This window comes from Pristiophorus japonicus, chromosome 7 (genome assembly GCF_044704955.1).
Source record: "Pristiophorus japonicus isolate sPriJap1 chromosome 7, sPriJap1.hap1, whole genome shotgun sequence".
Taxonomy (NCBI): domain Eukaryota; kingdom Metazoa; phylum Chordata; class Chondrichthyes; family Pristiophoridae; genus Pristiophorus; species Pristiophorus japonicus.
In genome coordinates this window covers 247,441,643-247,456,560 of record NC_091983.1, presented here as the reverse complement: position 1 = coordinate 247,456,560, position 14,918 = coordinate 247,441,643, and the positions used below count along the sequence as shown (strand labels likewise).

The following is a 14,918-nucleotide window of genomic DNA, read 5'->3' as shown; positions in this document are numbered from 1 at the left end:
CACTCCACCCCCACTCCACCCCAATCCACCCCAACCCCACTCCACCCCACTCCACCCCACCCTACACCCACCCTACACCCACCCTACACCCACCCTAGCCCCACTCCACCCCACCCCAACCCCACCCTACCCCCACCCTACACCCACCCTACCCCCACTCCACCCCCACTCCACCCCCACTCCACCCCCACTCCACCCCCACCCCTACTCCACCCCTACTCCACCCCCACTCCACCCCAACCCCACCCCACCCCACCCCCACCCCACCCCCACTCCACTCCACCCCACCCCACCCCACTCCGCCCCCAACCCCCACTCCACCCCACCCCAACCCCACCCCACCCCCACTCCACCCCATTTCACCCCACCCCCAACCCCCACTCCACCCCACCCCAACCCCACCCCACCCCACCCCCACCCCACCCCCACTCCACTCCACCCCACTCCGCCCTACCCCCGCCCTACCCCCGCCCTACCCCCGCCCTACCCCCGCCCTACCCCCGCCCTACCCCCGCCCTACCCCCGCCCTACCCCCGCCCTACCCCCACCCTACCCCCACCCCCACTCCACCCCCCCCACACCCCCACTCCACCCCCCCACTCCACCCCCACTCCACCCCCACTCCACCCCACTCCACCTCACCCCACTCCATCCCACTCCACCCCACCCCCACCCCCACTCCACCCCACTTCACCCAACCCCCAACCCCCACTCCACCCCACCCCGACCCCCACTCCACCCCACCCCCACCCCAACCCCACCCCACCCCCACTCCACCCCACCCCCACTCTACCCCACCCTACCCCCACCCTACCCCCACCCACCCCCACTCCACCCCAACCCCACTCCACCCCCCACCCCACCCCCCACCCCACCCCCCACCCCACCTCACCCCACCCCACCCCCCACCCCACCTCACCCCACCCCACCCCCACTCCACCCCACCCCCACTCCACCCCACCCCCACTCTACCCCACCCTACCCCCACCCTATCCCCACCCCACCCCCACTCCACCCCACCCACCCCCACTCCAGCCCACCCCACTCCACCCCAAACCCACCCCACCCACCCCCCCACTCCACCCCCCACTCCACCCCCCACTCCACCCCCCACTCCACCCCCCACTCCACCCCCCACTCCACCCCACCCTACACCCACCCTACCCCCACTCCACCCCACCCACCCCCACTCCACCCCACCCCACTCCACCCCAAACCCACCCCCCCCACCCACCCCCCACTCCACCCCACTCCACCCCAACCCCACTCCACCCCCCACTCCACCCCACCCCACTTCATCCCACTCCATCCCACCCCACTTCATCCTACTCCATCCCACTCCATCCCACTCCACCCCCACCCCTACTCCACCCCCACTCCACTCCACCCCCACTCCACCCCCCCACCCCCCCACTCCACCCCCCCACTCCACCCCCCACTCCACCCCCCACTCCACCCCCACTCCACCCCCCCACTCCACCCCCACTCCACCCCCACTCCACTCCACCCCACTCCACCCCACTCCACCCCAACTCCACCCCACTGCACCCCACCCCCACTCCACCGCACCCCATTCCCACCCTACCCCACTCCACCCCACCCCACCCCCACCCCCCCACTCCATCCCACCCCGACCTCCACCCCACCCCCACCCCACACCACCCCCCACCCCCACCCCACCTCAACCCCACCCCAACCCCACCCCAACCCCACCCCCACCCCACCCCCACCCCACCCCCACCCCACCCCCACCCCACCCCCACCCCACCCCAACCCCACCCCCACTCCACCCCACCCCACTCCACCCCCACTCCACCCCCACTCCACCCCCACTCCACCCCCACTCCACCCCCACTCCACCCCCACTCCACCCCCACTCCACCTCCACTCCACCCCCACTCCACCCCCACTCCACCCCCACTCCACCCCACTCCCCCCCACTCCACCCCCACTCCACCCCACTCCACCCCCACTCCACCCCACCCTACCCACACCCTACCCAACTCCACCCCAACCCCCCCACCCCCCCCACTCCACCCCCCCACCCCCCCACCCCACTCCACCTCACTCCACCCCCACTCCACCCCCACTCCACCCCCACTCCACCCCACTCCACCCCACTCCACCCCACTCCACCCCACTCCACCCCACTCCACCCCACTCCACCCTCACTCCACCCCCACTCCACCCCCACTCCACCCCCACTCCACCTCACTCCACCCCCACTCCACCCCACCCTACCCACACCCTACCCAACTCCACCCCACCCCCCCCCCCACTCCACCCCACTCCACCCCACTCCACCCCACTCCACCTCACTCCACCCCCACCCTACCCCCCCCCACTCCACCCCACTCCACCCCACTCCACCTCACTCCACCCCCACTCCACCCCACACCCTACCCAACTCCACCCCACCCCCTCCCACCCCCTCCCACCCCCCCCACTCCACCCCACTCCACCCCACTCCACCTCACTCCACCCCCACCCTACCCCCACCCCCACTCCACCCCCACCCCCACTCCACCCCCACTCCACCCCCACTCCACCCCCACTCCACCCCCACTCCACCCCCACTCCACCCCCACTCCACCCCCACTCCACCCCCACTCCACCCCCACTCCACCCCCACTCCACCCCACCCTACCCCCACCCTACCCCACTACACCCCCACCCCCCACCCCACCCCTCCACCCCCCAATCCCCTCCCACCCCCTCCAATGTCCTCCCACCCCCCCACTCCCACCCCCCCCACCCCACCCCACCCATCCCCCCTACCCCACCCCCTACCTCACCCCACCCACCCCCTAATCCCACACCCCACCCCCCAGCCACCACCCCACCCCCACCCCCACCCCCGACTGTTGGAGCTGAACGGTGAAAGGACAATATGTTAATGGCATTCCTCAAGATCGGAGAACCCTGTGATTGTGCCACTTCCTCTTGTTGGTATTCTTTTCCAGATCAAAGCTGGCTATTATCCCGCAGGATCCATTCCTGTTCAGTGGCACAGTGCGAGAAAATCTGGATCCACTGGGCCACCACACAGACGAGGAGCTCCATGTTGTGTTGGAGGAGTGCCACCTGCTGGAGACCGCCCAGAGAATGGGTAAGTGTGGGCCGAAGGAGGCATCAGTGACTGTACCCCTTTACATTACCGTCTGTGTTACTGATTGCCTGCGTACTCTGTCTCTGCTGCAGGTGGATTGGATGCAGAGCTGGGTGAGAGGGGGAAGAATTTATCCATCGGACAGAGACAGCTAATCTGCCTGGCGAGGGCGCTGCTCACTCAAGCTAAGGTACTAATGTAGAATGCACTGCTGCCAGTAAAATGTCATTTATTTATTCTTAAGTCTCCCTGGACCCTTGCCTCTGATGCCTGCTCCTGGACCTCCGACCACAGCACCTTTGGTTGCCCCTTAGATGCATATGTCACTGCTGGGGATGCACCATCCCATCTGGACTGATCTCCGCCTTCCGAATATAATGATCAGCTATTACCGACTCAGCATAGCTCAGGTTAGGATATGATCATGGCAGTGCAGTTCAAACCGCCAGGGCACCGGGAGTTAGTGCCCGAGGACCGAACCCGGCACCGGGAGTTAGTGCCCGAGGACCGAACCCGGCACCGGGAGTTAGTGCCCGAGGACCGAACCCGGCACCGGGAGTTAGTGCCCGAGGACCGAACCCGACACTGGGAGTTAGTGCCCGAGGACCGGACCCGGCACCGGGAGTTAGTGCCCGAGGACCGAACCCGGCACCGGGAGTTAGTGCCACAGTACCAAGCCAGGCACCGGGAGTTAGTGCCCGAGGACCGAACCCGGCACCGGGAGTTAGTGCCCGAGGACCGAACCCGACACCGGGAGTTAGTGCCCGAGGACAGGACCCGGCACCGGGAGTTAGTGCCCGAGGACTGAACCCGGCACCGGGAGTTAGTGCCCGAGGACCGGACCCGACACTGGGAGTTAGTGCCCGAGGACCGGACCCGACACCGGGAGTTAGTGCCTGAGGACCGAACCCGGCACCTGGAGTTAGTGCCTGAGGACCGAACCCGGCACCGGGAGTTAGTGCCCGAGGACCGAACCCGGCACCGGGAGTTAGTGCCACAGTACCAAGCCAGGCACCGGGAGTTAGTGCCCGAGGACCGAACCCGACACCGGGAGTTAGTGCCACAGTACCGAGCCCGGCACCAGGAGTTAGTGCCACAGTACCGAGCCTGGCAGCGGGAGTTAGTGCCTGAGGACCGAGCCCGGCACCGGGAGTTAGTGCCACAGTACCGAGACCCGGCACCGGGAGATAGTGCCACAGTACCGAGACCCGGCACTGGGAGTTAGTGCCACAGTACCGAGATCCGGCACCGGGAGTTAGTGCCACAGTACCGAGCCCGGCACCGGGAGTTAGTGCCACAGTACCGAGCCCGGCACCGGGAGTTAGTGCCACAGTACCGAGCCCGGCACCGGGAGTTAGTGCCACAGTACCGAGCGCGGCACCAGGAGTTAGTGCCCGAGGACCGAGCCCTGTACCGGGAGTTAATGCCACAGTACCGAGACCCGCCATCGGGAGTTAATGCCACAGTGCCGAGACCGGCACCGGGAGTTAGTGCCACAGTACCGAGACCCGGCACCAGGAGTTAGTGCCACAGTACCGAGCCCGGCACCGGGAGTTAGTGCCACAGTACCGAGACCCGGCACCGGGAGTTAGTGCCACAGTACCGAGACCCGGCACCGGGAGTTAGTGCCACAGTACCGAGACCAGGCACCGGGAGTTAGTGTCAAAGTACCGAGCCTGGCACCGGGAGTTAGTGCCCGAGGACCGAGCCCGGCACCGGGAGTTAGTGCCCAAGGACCGAGCCTGGCACCGGGAGTTAGTGCCCGAGGACCGAGCCCGGCACCGGGAGTTAGTGCCCGAGGACCGAGCCCGGCACCGGGAGTTAGTGCCACAGTACCGAGCCCTGCACCGGGAGTTAGTGCCACAGTACCGAGCCCGGCACCGGGAGTTAGTGTCACAGTACCGAGCCCGGCACCGGGAGTTAGTGCCCGAGGACCGAGCCCGGCACCGGGAGTTAATGCCACAGTACCGAGCCCGGCACCGGGAGTTAGTGTCACAGTACCGAGCCCGGCACCGGGAGTTAGTGCCACAGTACTGAGCCCAGCACCGGGAGTTAGTGCCAGAGTACCGAGCCGGGCACCGGGAGTTAGTGCCACAGTACCGAGCCCGGCACAGTGAGTTAGTGCCACAGTACCGAGACCCGGCACCGAGAGTTAGTGCCACAGTACTGAGCCCAGCACCGGGAGTTAGTGCCACAGTACCGAGCCGGGCACCGGGAGTTAGTGCCACAGTACCGAGCCCGGCACAGTGAGTTAATGCCACAGTACCGAGCCCGGCACCGGGAGTTAATGCCACAGTACCGAGACCCGGCACCGGGAGTTAGTGCCACAGTACCGAGCCCGTCACAGGGAGTTAGTGCCACAGTACCGAGACCCGGCACCGGGAGTTAGTGCCACAGTACCGAGCCCGGCACCGGGAGTTAGTGCCCGAGGACCGAGCCCGGCACCGAGAGTTAGTGCCACAGTACCGAGCCCGGCACCGGGAGTTAGTGCCACAGTACCGAGACCCGGCACCGGGAGTTAGTGCCACAGTACCGAGACCGGCACCGGGAGTTAGTCCCACAGTACCGAGCCGGGCACCGGGAGCTGGTGCCATAGTACCGAGCCCGGCACCGGGAGTTAGTGCCACAGTACTGAGACCCGGCACCGGGAGTTAGTGCCACAGTACTGAGCCCGGCACCGGGAGTTAGTGCTCGAGGACCGAGCCCGGCACCGGGAATTAGTGCTCGAGGACCGAGCCTGGCACCGGGAGCTGGTGCCATAGTACCGAGCCCGGCACCGGGAGTTAGTGCCACAGTACCAAGCCCTGCACCGGGAGTTAGTGCCACAGTACCGAGCCCGGCACCGGGAGTTAGTGCTACAGTACCGAGCCCGGCACCGGGAGTTAGTGTCACAGTACCGAGTCCGGCACCGGGAGTTAGTGCCCGAGGACCGAGCCCGGCACCGGGAGTTAATGCCACAGTACCGAGCCTGGCACCGGGAGTTAGTGCCACAGTACCGAGACCGGCACCGGGAGTTAGTGCCACAGTACCGAGACCCGGCACCGGGAGTTAGTGCCACAGTACCGAGCCCGGCACCGGGAGTTAGTGCCACAGTACTGAGCCCAGCACCGGGAGTTAGTGCCACAGTACCGAGCCGGGCACCGGGAGTTAGTGCCACAGTACCGAGCCCGGCACAGTGAGTTAGTACCACAGTACCGAGACCCGGCACCGGGAGTTAGTGCCACAGTACCGAGCCCGTCACAGGGAGTTAGTGCCACAGTACCGAGACCCGGCACCGGGAGTTAGTGCCACAGTACCGAGCCCGGCACCGGGAGTTAGTGCCCGAGGACCGAGCCCGGCACCGAGAGTTAGTGCCACAGTACCGAGCCCGGCACCGGGAGTTAGTGCCACAGTACCGAGACCCGGCACCGGGAGTTAGTGCCACAGTACCGAGACCGGCACCGGGAGTTAGTCCCACAGTACCGAGCCGGGCACCGGGAGTTAGTGTCCGAGGACCGAGCCCGGCACCGGGAGTTAGTGCCACAGTACTGAGACCCGGCACCGGGAGTTAGTGCCACAGTACTGAGCCCGGCACCGGGAGTTAGTGTCACAGTACCGAGCCCGGCACCGGGAGTTAGTGCCCGAGGACCGAGCCCGGCACCGGGAGTTAATGCCACAGTACCGAGCCCGGCACCGGGAGTTAGTGTCACAGTACCGAGCCCGGCACCGGGAGTTAGTGCCACAGTACTGAGCCCAGCACCGGGAGTTAGTGCCACAGTACCGAGCCGGGCACCGGGAGTTAGTGCCACAGTACCGAGCCCGGCACAGTGAGTTAGTGCCACAGTACCGAGACCCGGCACCGAGAGTTAGTGCCACAGTACTGAGCCCAGCACCGGGAGTTAGTGCCACAGTACCGAGCCGGGCACCGGGAGTTAGTGCCACAGTACCGAGCCCGGCACAGTGAGTTAATGCCACAGTACCGAGCCCGGCACCGGGAGTTAATGCCACAGTACCGAGACCCGGCACCGGGAGTTAGTGCCACAGTACCGAGCCCGTCACAGGGAGTTAGTGCCACAGTACCGAGACCCGGCACCGGGAGTTAGTGCCACAGTACCGAGCCCGGCACCGGGAGTTAGTGCCCGAGGACCGAGCCCGGCACCGAGAGTTAGTGCCACAGTACCGAGCCCGGCACCGGGAGTTAGTGCCACAGTACCGAGACCCGGCACCGGGAGTTAGTGCCACAGTACCGAGACCGGCACCGGGAGTTAGTCCCACAGTACCGAGCCGGGCACCGGGAGTTAGTGTCCGAGGACCGAGCCCGGCACCGGGAGTTAGTGCCACAGTACTGAGACCCGGCACCGGGAGTTAGTGCCACAGTACTGAGCCCGGCACCGGGAGTTAGTGCTCGAGGACCGAGCCCGGCACCGGGAATTAGTGCTCGAGGACCGAGCCTGGCACCGGGAGCTGGTGCCATAGTACCGAGCCTGGCACCGGGAGTTAGTGCCATAGTACCGAGCCCGGCACCGGGAGTTAGTGCCACAGTACCAAGCCCTGCACCGGGAGTTAGTGCCACAGTACCGAGCCCGGCACCGGGAGTTAGTGCTACAGTACCGAGCCCGGCACCGGGAGTTAGTGTCACAGTACCGAGCCCGGCACCGGGAGTTAGTGCCCGAGGACCGAGCCTGGCACCGGGAGTTAATGCCACAGTACCGAGCCCGGCACCGGGAGTTAGTGCCACAGTACCGAGACCGGCACCGGGAGTTAGTGCCACAGTACCGAGACCCGGCACCGGGAGTTAGTGCCACAGTACCGAGCCCGGCACCGGGAGTTAGTGCCACAGTACTGAGCCCAGCACCGGGAGTTAGTGCCACAGTACCGAGCCGGGCACCGGGAGTTAGTGCCACAGTACCGAGCCCGGCACAGTGAGTTAGTGCCACAGTACCGGGACCCGGCACCGGGAGTTAGTGCCACAGTACCGAGCCCGTCACAGGGAGTTAGTGCCACAGTACCGAGACCCGGCACCGGGAGTTAGTGCCACAGTACCGAGCCCGGCACCGGGAGTTAGTGCCCGAGGACCGAGCCCGGCACCGAGAGTTAGTGCCACAGTACCGAGCCCGGCACCGGGAGTTAGTGCCACAGTACCGAGACCCGGCACCGGGAGTTAGTGCCATAGTACCGAGACCGGCACCGGGAGTTAGTCCCACAGTACCGAGCGGGGCACCGGGAGTTAGTGTCCGAGGACCGAGCCCGGCACCGGGAGTTAGTGCCACAGTACTGAGACCCGGCACCGGGAGTTAGTGCCACAGTACTGAGCCCGGCACCGGGAGTTAGTGCCCGAGGACCGAGCCCGGCACCGGGAATTAGTGCTCGAGGACCGAGCCTGGCACCGGGAGCTGGTGCCATAGTACCGAGCCTGGCACCGGGAGTTAGTGCCATAGTACCGAGCCCGGCACCGGGAGTTAGTGCCACAGTACCGAGCCCTGCACCGGGAGTTAGTGCCACAGTACCGAGCCCGGCACCGGGAGTTAGTGCCCGAGGACCGAGCCCGGCACCGGGAGTTAGTGCTCGAGGACCGAGCCTGGCACCGGGAGTTAGTGCCATAGTACCGAGCCTGGCACCGGGAGTTAGTGCCATAGTACCGAGCCCGGCACCAGGAGTTAGTGCCACAGTACCGAGCCCTGCACCGGGAGTTAGTGCCACAGTACCGAGCGCGGCACCGGGAGTTAGTGCCCGAGGACCGAGCCCGGCACCGGGAGTTAATGCTACAGTACCGAGACCCGCCATCGGGAGTTAATGCCACAGTGCCGAGACCGGCACCGGGAGTTAGTGCCACAGTACCGAGACCCGGCACCGGGAGTTAGTGCCACAGTACCGAGCCCTGCACCGGGAGTTAGTGCCACAGTACCGAGACCCGGCACCGGGAGTTAGTGCCACAGTACCGAGACCCGGCACCGGGAGTTAGTGCCACAGTACCGAGACCAGGCACCGGGAGTTAGTGCCAAAGTACCGAGCCTGGCACCGGGAGTTAGTGCCACAGTACCGAGACCCGGCACCGGGAGTTAGTGCCACAGTACCGAGCCCGGCACCGGGAGTTAGTGCCCGAGGACCGAGCCCGGCACCGAGAGTTAGTGCCACAGTACCGAGCCCGGCACCGGGAGTTAGTGCCACAGTACCGAGACCCGGCACCGGGAGTTAGTGCCACAGTACCGAGACCGGCACCGGGAGTTAGTCCCACAGTACCGAGCCGGGCACCGGGAGTTAGTGTCCGAGGACCGAGCCCGGCACCGGGAGTTAGTGCCACAGTACTGAGACCCGGCACCGGGAGTTAGTGCCACAGTACTGAGCCCGGCACCGGGAGTTAGTGCCCGAGGACCGAGCCCGGCACCGGGAATTAGTGCTCGAGGACCGAGCCTGGCACCGGGAGCTGGTGCCATAGTACCGAGCCTGGCACCGGGAGTTAGTGCCATAGTACCGAGCCCGGCACCGGGAGTTACTGCCACAGTACCGAGCCCTGCACCGGGAGTTAGTGCCACAGTACCAAGCGCGGCACCGGGAGTTAGTGCCCGAGGACCGAGCCCGGCACCGGGAATTAGTGCTCGAGGACCGAGCCTGGCACCGGGAGTTAGTGCCATAGTACCGAGCCTGGCACCGGGAGTTAGTGCCATAGTACCGAGCCCGGCACCAGGAGTTAGTGCCACAGTACCGAGCCCTGCACCGGGAGTTAGTGCCACAGTACCGAGCGCGGCACCGGGAGTTAGTGCCCGAGGACCGAGCCCGGCACCGGGAGTTAATGCTACAGTACCGAGACCCGCCATCGGGAGTTAGTGCCACAGTGCCGAGACCGGCACCGGGAGTTAGTGCCACAGTACCGAGACCCGGCACCGGGAGTTAGTGCCACAGTACCGAGCCCTGCACCGGGAGTTAGTGCCACAGTACCGAGACCCGGCACCGGGAGTTAGTGCCACAGTACCGAGACCCGGCACCGGGAGTTAGTGCCACAGTACCGAGACCAGGCACCGGGAGTTAGTGCCAAAGTACCGAGCCTGGCACCGGGAGTTAGTGCCCGAGGACCGAGCCCGGCACCGGGAGTTAGTGCCACAGTACCGAGCCCGGCACCGGGAGTTAGTGCCACAGTACCGAACCCGGCACCGGGAGTTAGTGCCACAGTACTGAGACCCGGCACCGGGAGTTAGTGCCACAGTACCGAGCCCGGCACCGGGAGTTAGTGCCACAGTACCGAGACCCGGCACCGGGAGTTAATGCCACAGTACCGAGACCCGGCACCGGGAGTTAGTGCCACAGTACCGAGACCCGGCACCGGGAGTTAGTGCCACAGTACCGAGCCCGGCACCGGGAGTTAGTGCCACAGTACCGAGACCCGGCACCGGGAGTTAGTGCCACAGTACCGAGACCCGACACCGGGAGTTAGTGTCACAGTACCGAGACCCGGCACCGGGAGTTAGTGCTGTAGGAGTCAGCCCCATCCCGGCATTGAATTATATTCATTGTCATAGAATCATTACAGCACAGAAGGAGGCCATTCAGCCCATCGAGTCCAAGGCAATCCGGTCAATCCCATTCAAATCTCCCCTCAAACTCCTTTGCTCCAAGGACAAATACCCCAGCTTCTACAACCTAACCTCGTAGCTAAAATCCCTCATCCCTGGAACTATTCTTGTAAATCTTCTCTGCACCCTCTTAAGGACGTTCACCTCCTTCCTAAAGTGTGGTGCGCAGAACTGGACACAACACTCTAGTTGTGGCCTAGGCAGAGCTTTATAAAGGTTCAGCATAACTTCCCTGTTTTTGTACTCAATACCTCTATTTATAAAGCCCAAGATCCTATATGCTTTGCTAACTACTCTCTCAATCTGTCCTGCCACCTTCAAAGATCTATGCACATGAACCCCCAGGTTCATGTGCCATTAAGTCTGTATCACCTCTCCCTATCCCTTCTGCCAAAATGCATCACCTCGCACTTCTCTATTAAATTCTATCTGGCCAGTCTGCTAACCTATCTATATCCTGTTGCAGTCAATTGGTATCATCCTCACTGTTTGCCACATCTCCAAGTTTGCTATCATCAGCAAATTTTGAAATTTTACTCTGTATTCCAATATCGAAGTCATTGAATGATATTTATTCAATGAGCCTCAATTTTGTTAACCAGCCTTTTATGTGGTACTTTGTCAAACGCTTTCTTAAAATCCATACAGACAATATTACTGCATTCCCCTCATCAACCTTCTTACTTCATCAAAAAATTCAATTAGATTAGTCAAACACGATTTGCCTTTTACAAATGCTAGTTGTGCTTAATTAACTTAGAAAGCAGTGACAGGATCGGTCCAAGTCAGCATGGATTTATGAAAGGGAAATCATGCTTGACAAATCTTCTAGAATTTTTTGAGAATGTAACTAGTAGAGTGGACAAGGGAGAACCAGTGCATGTGGTGTATTTGGACTTTCAAAAGGCTTTTGACAAGGTCCCACACGAGATTGGTGTGCAAAATTAAAGCACATGGTACTGGGGGTAATGTACTGACATGGATAGAGAACTGGTTGGCAGACAGGAAACAGAGAGGTGGGATAAATGGGTCCTTTTCAGAATGGCAGGCAGTGACTAGTGGAGTGCCGCAGGGCTCAGTGCTGGGACCCCAGCTCTTTACAGTATACATCAATGATTTAGATGAAGGAATTGAAAGTAATATCTCCAAGTTTGTGATGACACTAAGCTGGGTGGCAGTGTGAACTGTGGAGGATTCTAAGAGGCTGCAGAGTGACTTGGACAGGTTAGGTGAGTGGGCAAATGTATGGCAGATGCAGTATTATAATGTGGATAAATGTGAGGTTATCCACTTTGGTGGCAAAAACATAAAGGCAGAATATTATCTGAATGGCGGCAGATTAGGAAAAGGTGAAATGCAATGAGACCTGGGTGTCATGGTTCATCAGTCATTGAAAGTTTGCATGCAGGTACAGCAGGCGGTGAAGAAGGCAAATTGCATGTTGGCCTTCATAGCTAGGGGATTTGAGTATAGGAGCAGGGAGGTCTTGCTGCAGCTGTACAGGGCCTTGGTGAGGCCTCACCAGGATGTTGTGTTCAGTTTTGGTCTCCTAATCTGAGGAAGGACATTCTTGCTATTGAGGGAGTGCAGCGAAGGTTCACCAGACTGATTCCTGAGATGGCAGGACTGACATAGGAGGAGAGACTGGATTGACTGGGTCTGTATTCACTGGAGTTTAGTAGAATGAGAGTGGATCTCATAGAAATATATAAAATTCTGACGGGATTGGACAGGTTAGATGCAGGAAGAATGTTCCTGATGTTGGGGAAGTCCAGAACCGGGGGTCACAGTCTAAGGATAAGGGGTAGGCCATTTAGGACTGAGATGAGGAGAAACTTCTTCACTGAGAGTTGTTAATCTATGGAATTCCCTACCAGAGAGTTGTTGATGCCAGTTTGTTGGATATATTGAAGAGGGAGTTGAATATGGCCCTTACGGCGAAAGGGATCAAGGGGTACTGAGGGAATGATCAGTCATGATCTTATTGAATGGTGGTGCAGGCTCGAAGGGCCGAATGGCCTACTCCTGCACCTATTTTCTATGTTTCTGTGTTAAACCTTTCCAAGTGCCTGTTAATTTTTTCCCTGATTAATGTTTCTAAAACCTTACCCACCACTGATGTTAAACTGACCAGCCAGTGGTTACTAGGATTGTCCTTACACCCTTTCTTGAACAAGGGTGTCACATTTGCCACTTTCCAATCCTCTGGCATTTCCCCTGCATCCAGGCAAGATTGGAAGATTATGGGAAGCCCTTCCGCTATCTCCACCCCCACTTCTCTTAGCAACCTGGGATGCAAGCCATCCGGACCAGACGACTTATCCGCTCTGAGCATATCCAGTACATCCTGACTATCAATTTTCACCCATTCATTATCTCTACAATCTCTGCTTCTACCGATATTTTGTCAGCATCCTCTTCCTTAGTAAACAACGATACAAAATACACATTAAGTATTCTCGCCTTGCCCTGCAATTGCCTCCGCAATTTTCACCTTCTTTGTCCCCAAATCATTGGTGGGCGTAGTCGATAGGCTCCCGAACAGTAGCTACACTGTTTGACAGAGTATCAATCAAGAAATAATGGAGGCTTGTAATAAAGGAACAGCAATAATCATGGGCGATTTTAACCTTCATATTGATTGGACAAAGCAAAATGGCCAGGGTAGCCTTGAGGAAGAGTTCATAGAGTGTGTCCGGGATAGTTTCCTTGAACAGTACGTTGCAGAACCAACCAGGGAGCAGGCTATCTTAGATCTGGTACTGTGTAATGAGACAGGATTAATAAAAGATCCTCTAGGAATGAATGACCATAATATGGTTGAATTTCTAATTCAGTTGGAGGATGAGAAAGTTGGTTCTTAAACCATTGTCCTAACCTTAAATAAAGGAAACTACAAAGGTATGAGGGCAGAGTTGGCTCAAGTGTACTGGGAAAATAGACTAAAGTATGGGTGGTTGATGAGCTGTGGCAGACATTTAAGGAGATATTTCATAACTCACAACAAAAATATATCCCAATGAGAAGGAAAGACGGTAAGAGAAGGGATAGCCATCCGTGGCTAACTAAAGAAATAAGGGATGGTATCAAATTGAAAACAAGGGCATACAATGTGACCAGGACTAGTGGGAGGCCAGTGGTTTGGAAACTTTTAAAAGCTAGCAAAGAACAACTAAAAAAATGATAGAGAGGAAAGATAGATTATGAAAGTAAACTAGCACGGAATACGAAAACAGATAGTAAGAGTTTCTACAGGTACATCAAAAGGAAAAGAGTGGCTAAAGTAAATGTTGGTCCCGAGAGGATGAGACTGGGGAATTAATAATGGAGAACAGGGAAATGGCAGAGACTTTGAAAAAATATTTTGTATCGGTCTTCATGGTAGAAGACCCTAAAAACATCCCTATAGTGGATAATCAAGGGGCTATAGGGAGACAGGAACTTAATATAGTCACTATCACTAATGAAGTAGTACTCGGTAAAATATTGGGACTAAAGGCGGACAAGTCCCCTGGACCTGATGGTTTACATCCTAGGGTCTTAAAAGAAGTGGCTGCAGAGATAGTGGATGCATTGGCTGAAATCTACCAAAATTCCCTGGATTCTGGGGTTGTGCTAGTGGATTGGAAAACCGCGAATGTAATGCCTCTATTTAAAAAAAGGAGGCAGACAAAAAGCAGGAAACGATAGACCAGTTAGCCTAACATCTGTCGTTGGGAAAATGCTGGAGTCCATTATTAAGGAAGCAGTAGCAGGACATTTGGAAAAGCATGATTCAATCAAGCAGAGTCAGCATGGTTGACAAATTTGCTGGAGTTCTTTGAGGGTGTAACGAGCAGGGTGGATAAGGGGGAACCAGTGGATATGGTGTATTTGGATTTCCAGAAGGCATTCGATAAGGTGCCACATAAATGGTTACTGCACAAGATAAAAGTTCACGGGGTTGGGGGTAATATATTAGCACGGATAGAGGATTGGCTAACTAACAGAAAACAGAGAGTCGAGATAAATGAGTCATTTTCCAGTTGGCAAACAGTAACTAGTGGGGTACTGCAGGGATTGGTGCTGGGGCCTCAACTATTTACAATCTATATTAATGACTTGGATGAAGGGACTGAATGTAATGTAGCCAAGTTTGTTGATGATACAAAGATGGGTGGGAAAGTAAATTGTGAGGAGGACACACAAAATCTGCAAAGGGATATAGACAGGCTAAGTGAGTGGGCCAAAAATTTGGCAGATGGAGTATAATGTGGGAAAAT

The 14,918-nt window shown here is 59.3% G+C and overlaps 1 protein-coding gene across 2 annotated transcripts in view; it reads left to right on the top strand.

The window, feature by feature from the left end:
• The window catches only part of abcc10 (ATP-binding cassette, sub-family C (CFTR/MRP), member 10), a 136,531-nt gene that overhangs the window by 107,951 nt on the left and 13,662 nt on the right, over window positions 1-14,918 (top strand). For both annotated transcript variants that reach the window (XM_070885877.1, XM_070885876.1), the window contains exons 15-16: window positions 2,964-3,109; window positions 3,202-3,299. In XM_070885877.1, coding sequence (XP_070741978.1) covers window positions 2,964-3,109; window positions 3,202-3,299 — 244 coding nt within the window. The remainder of the gene's footprint in view (window positions 1-2,963; window positions 3,110-3,201; window positions 3,300-14,918) is intronic.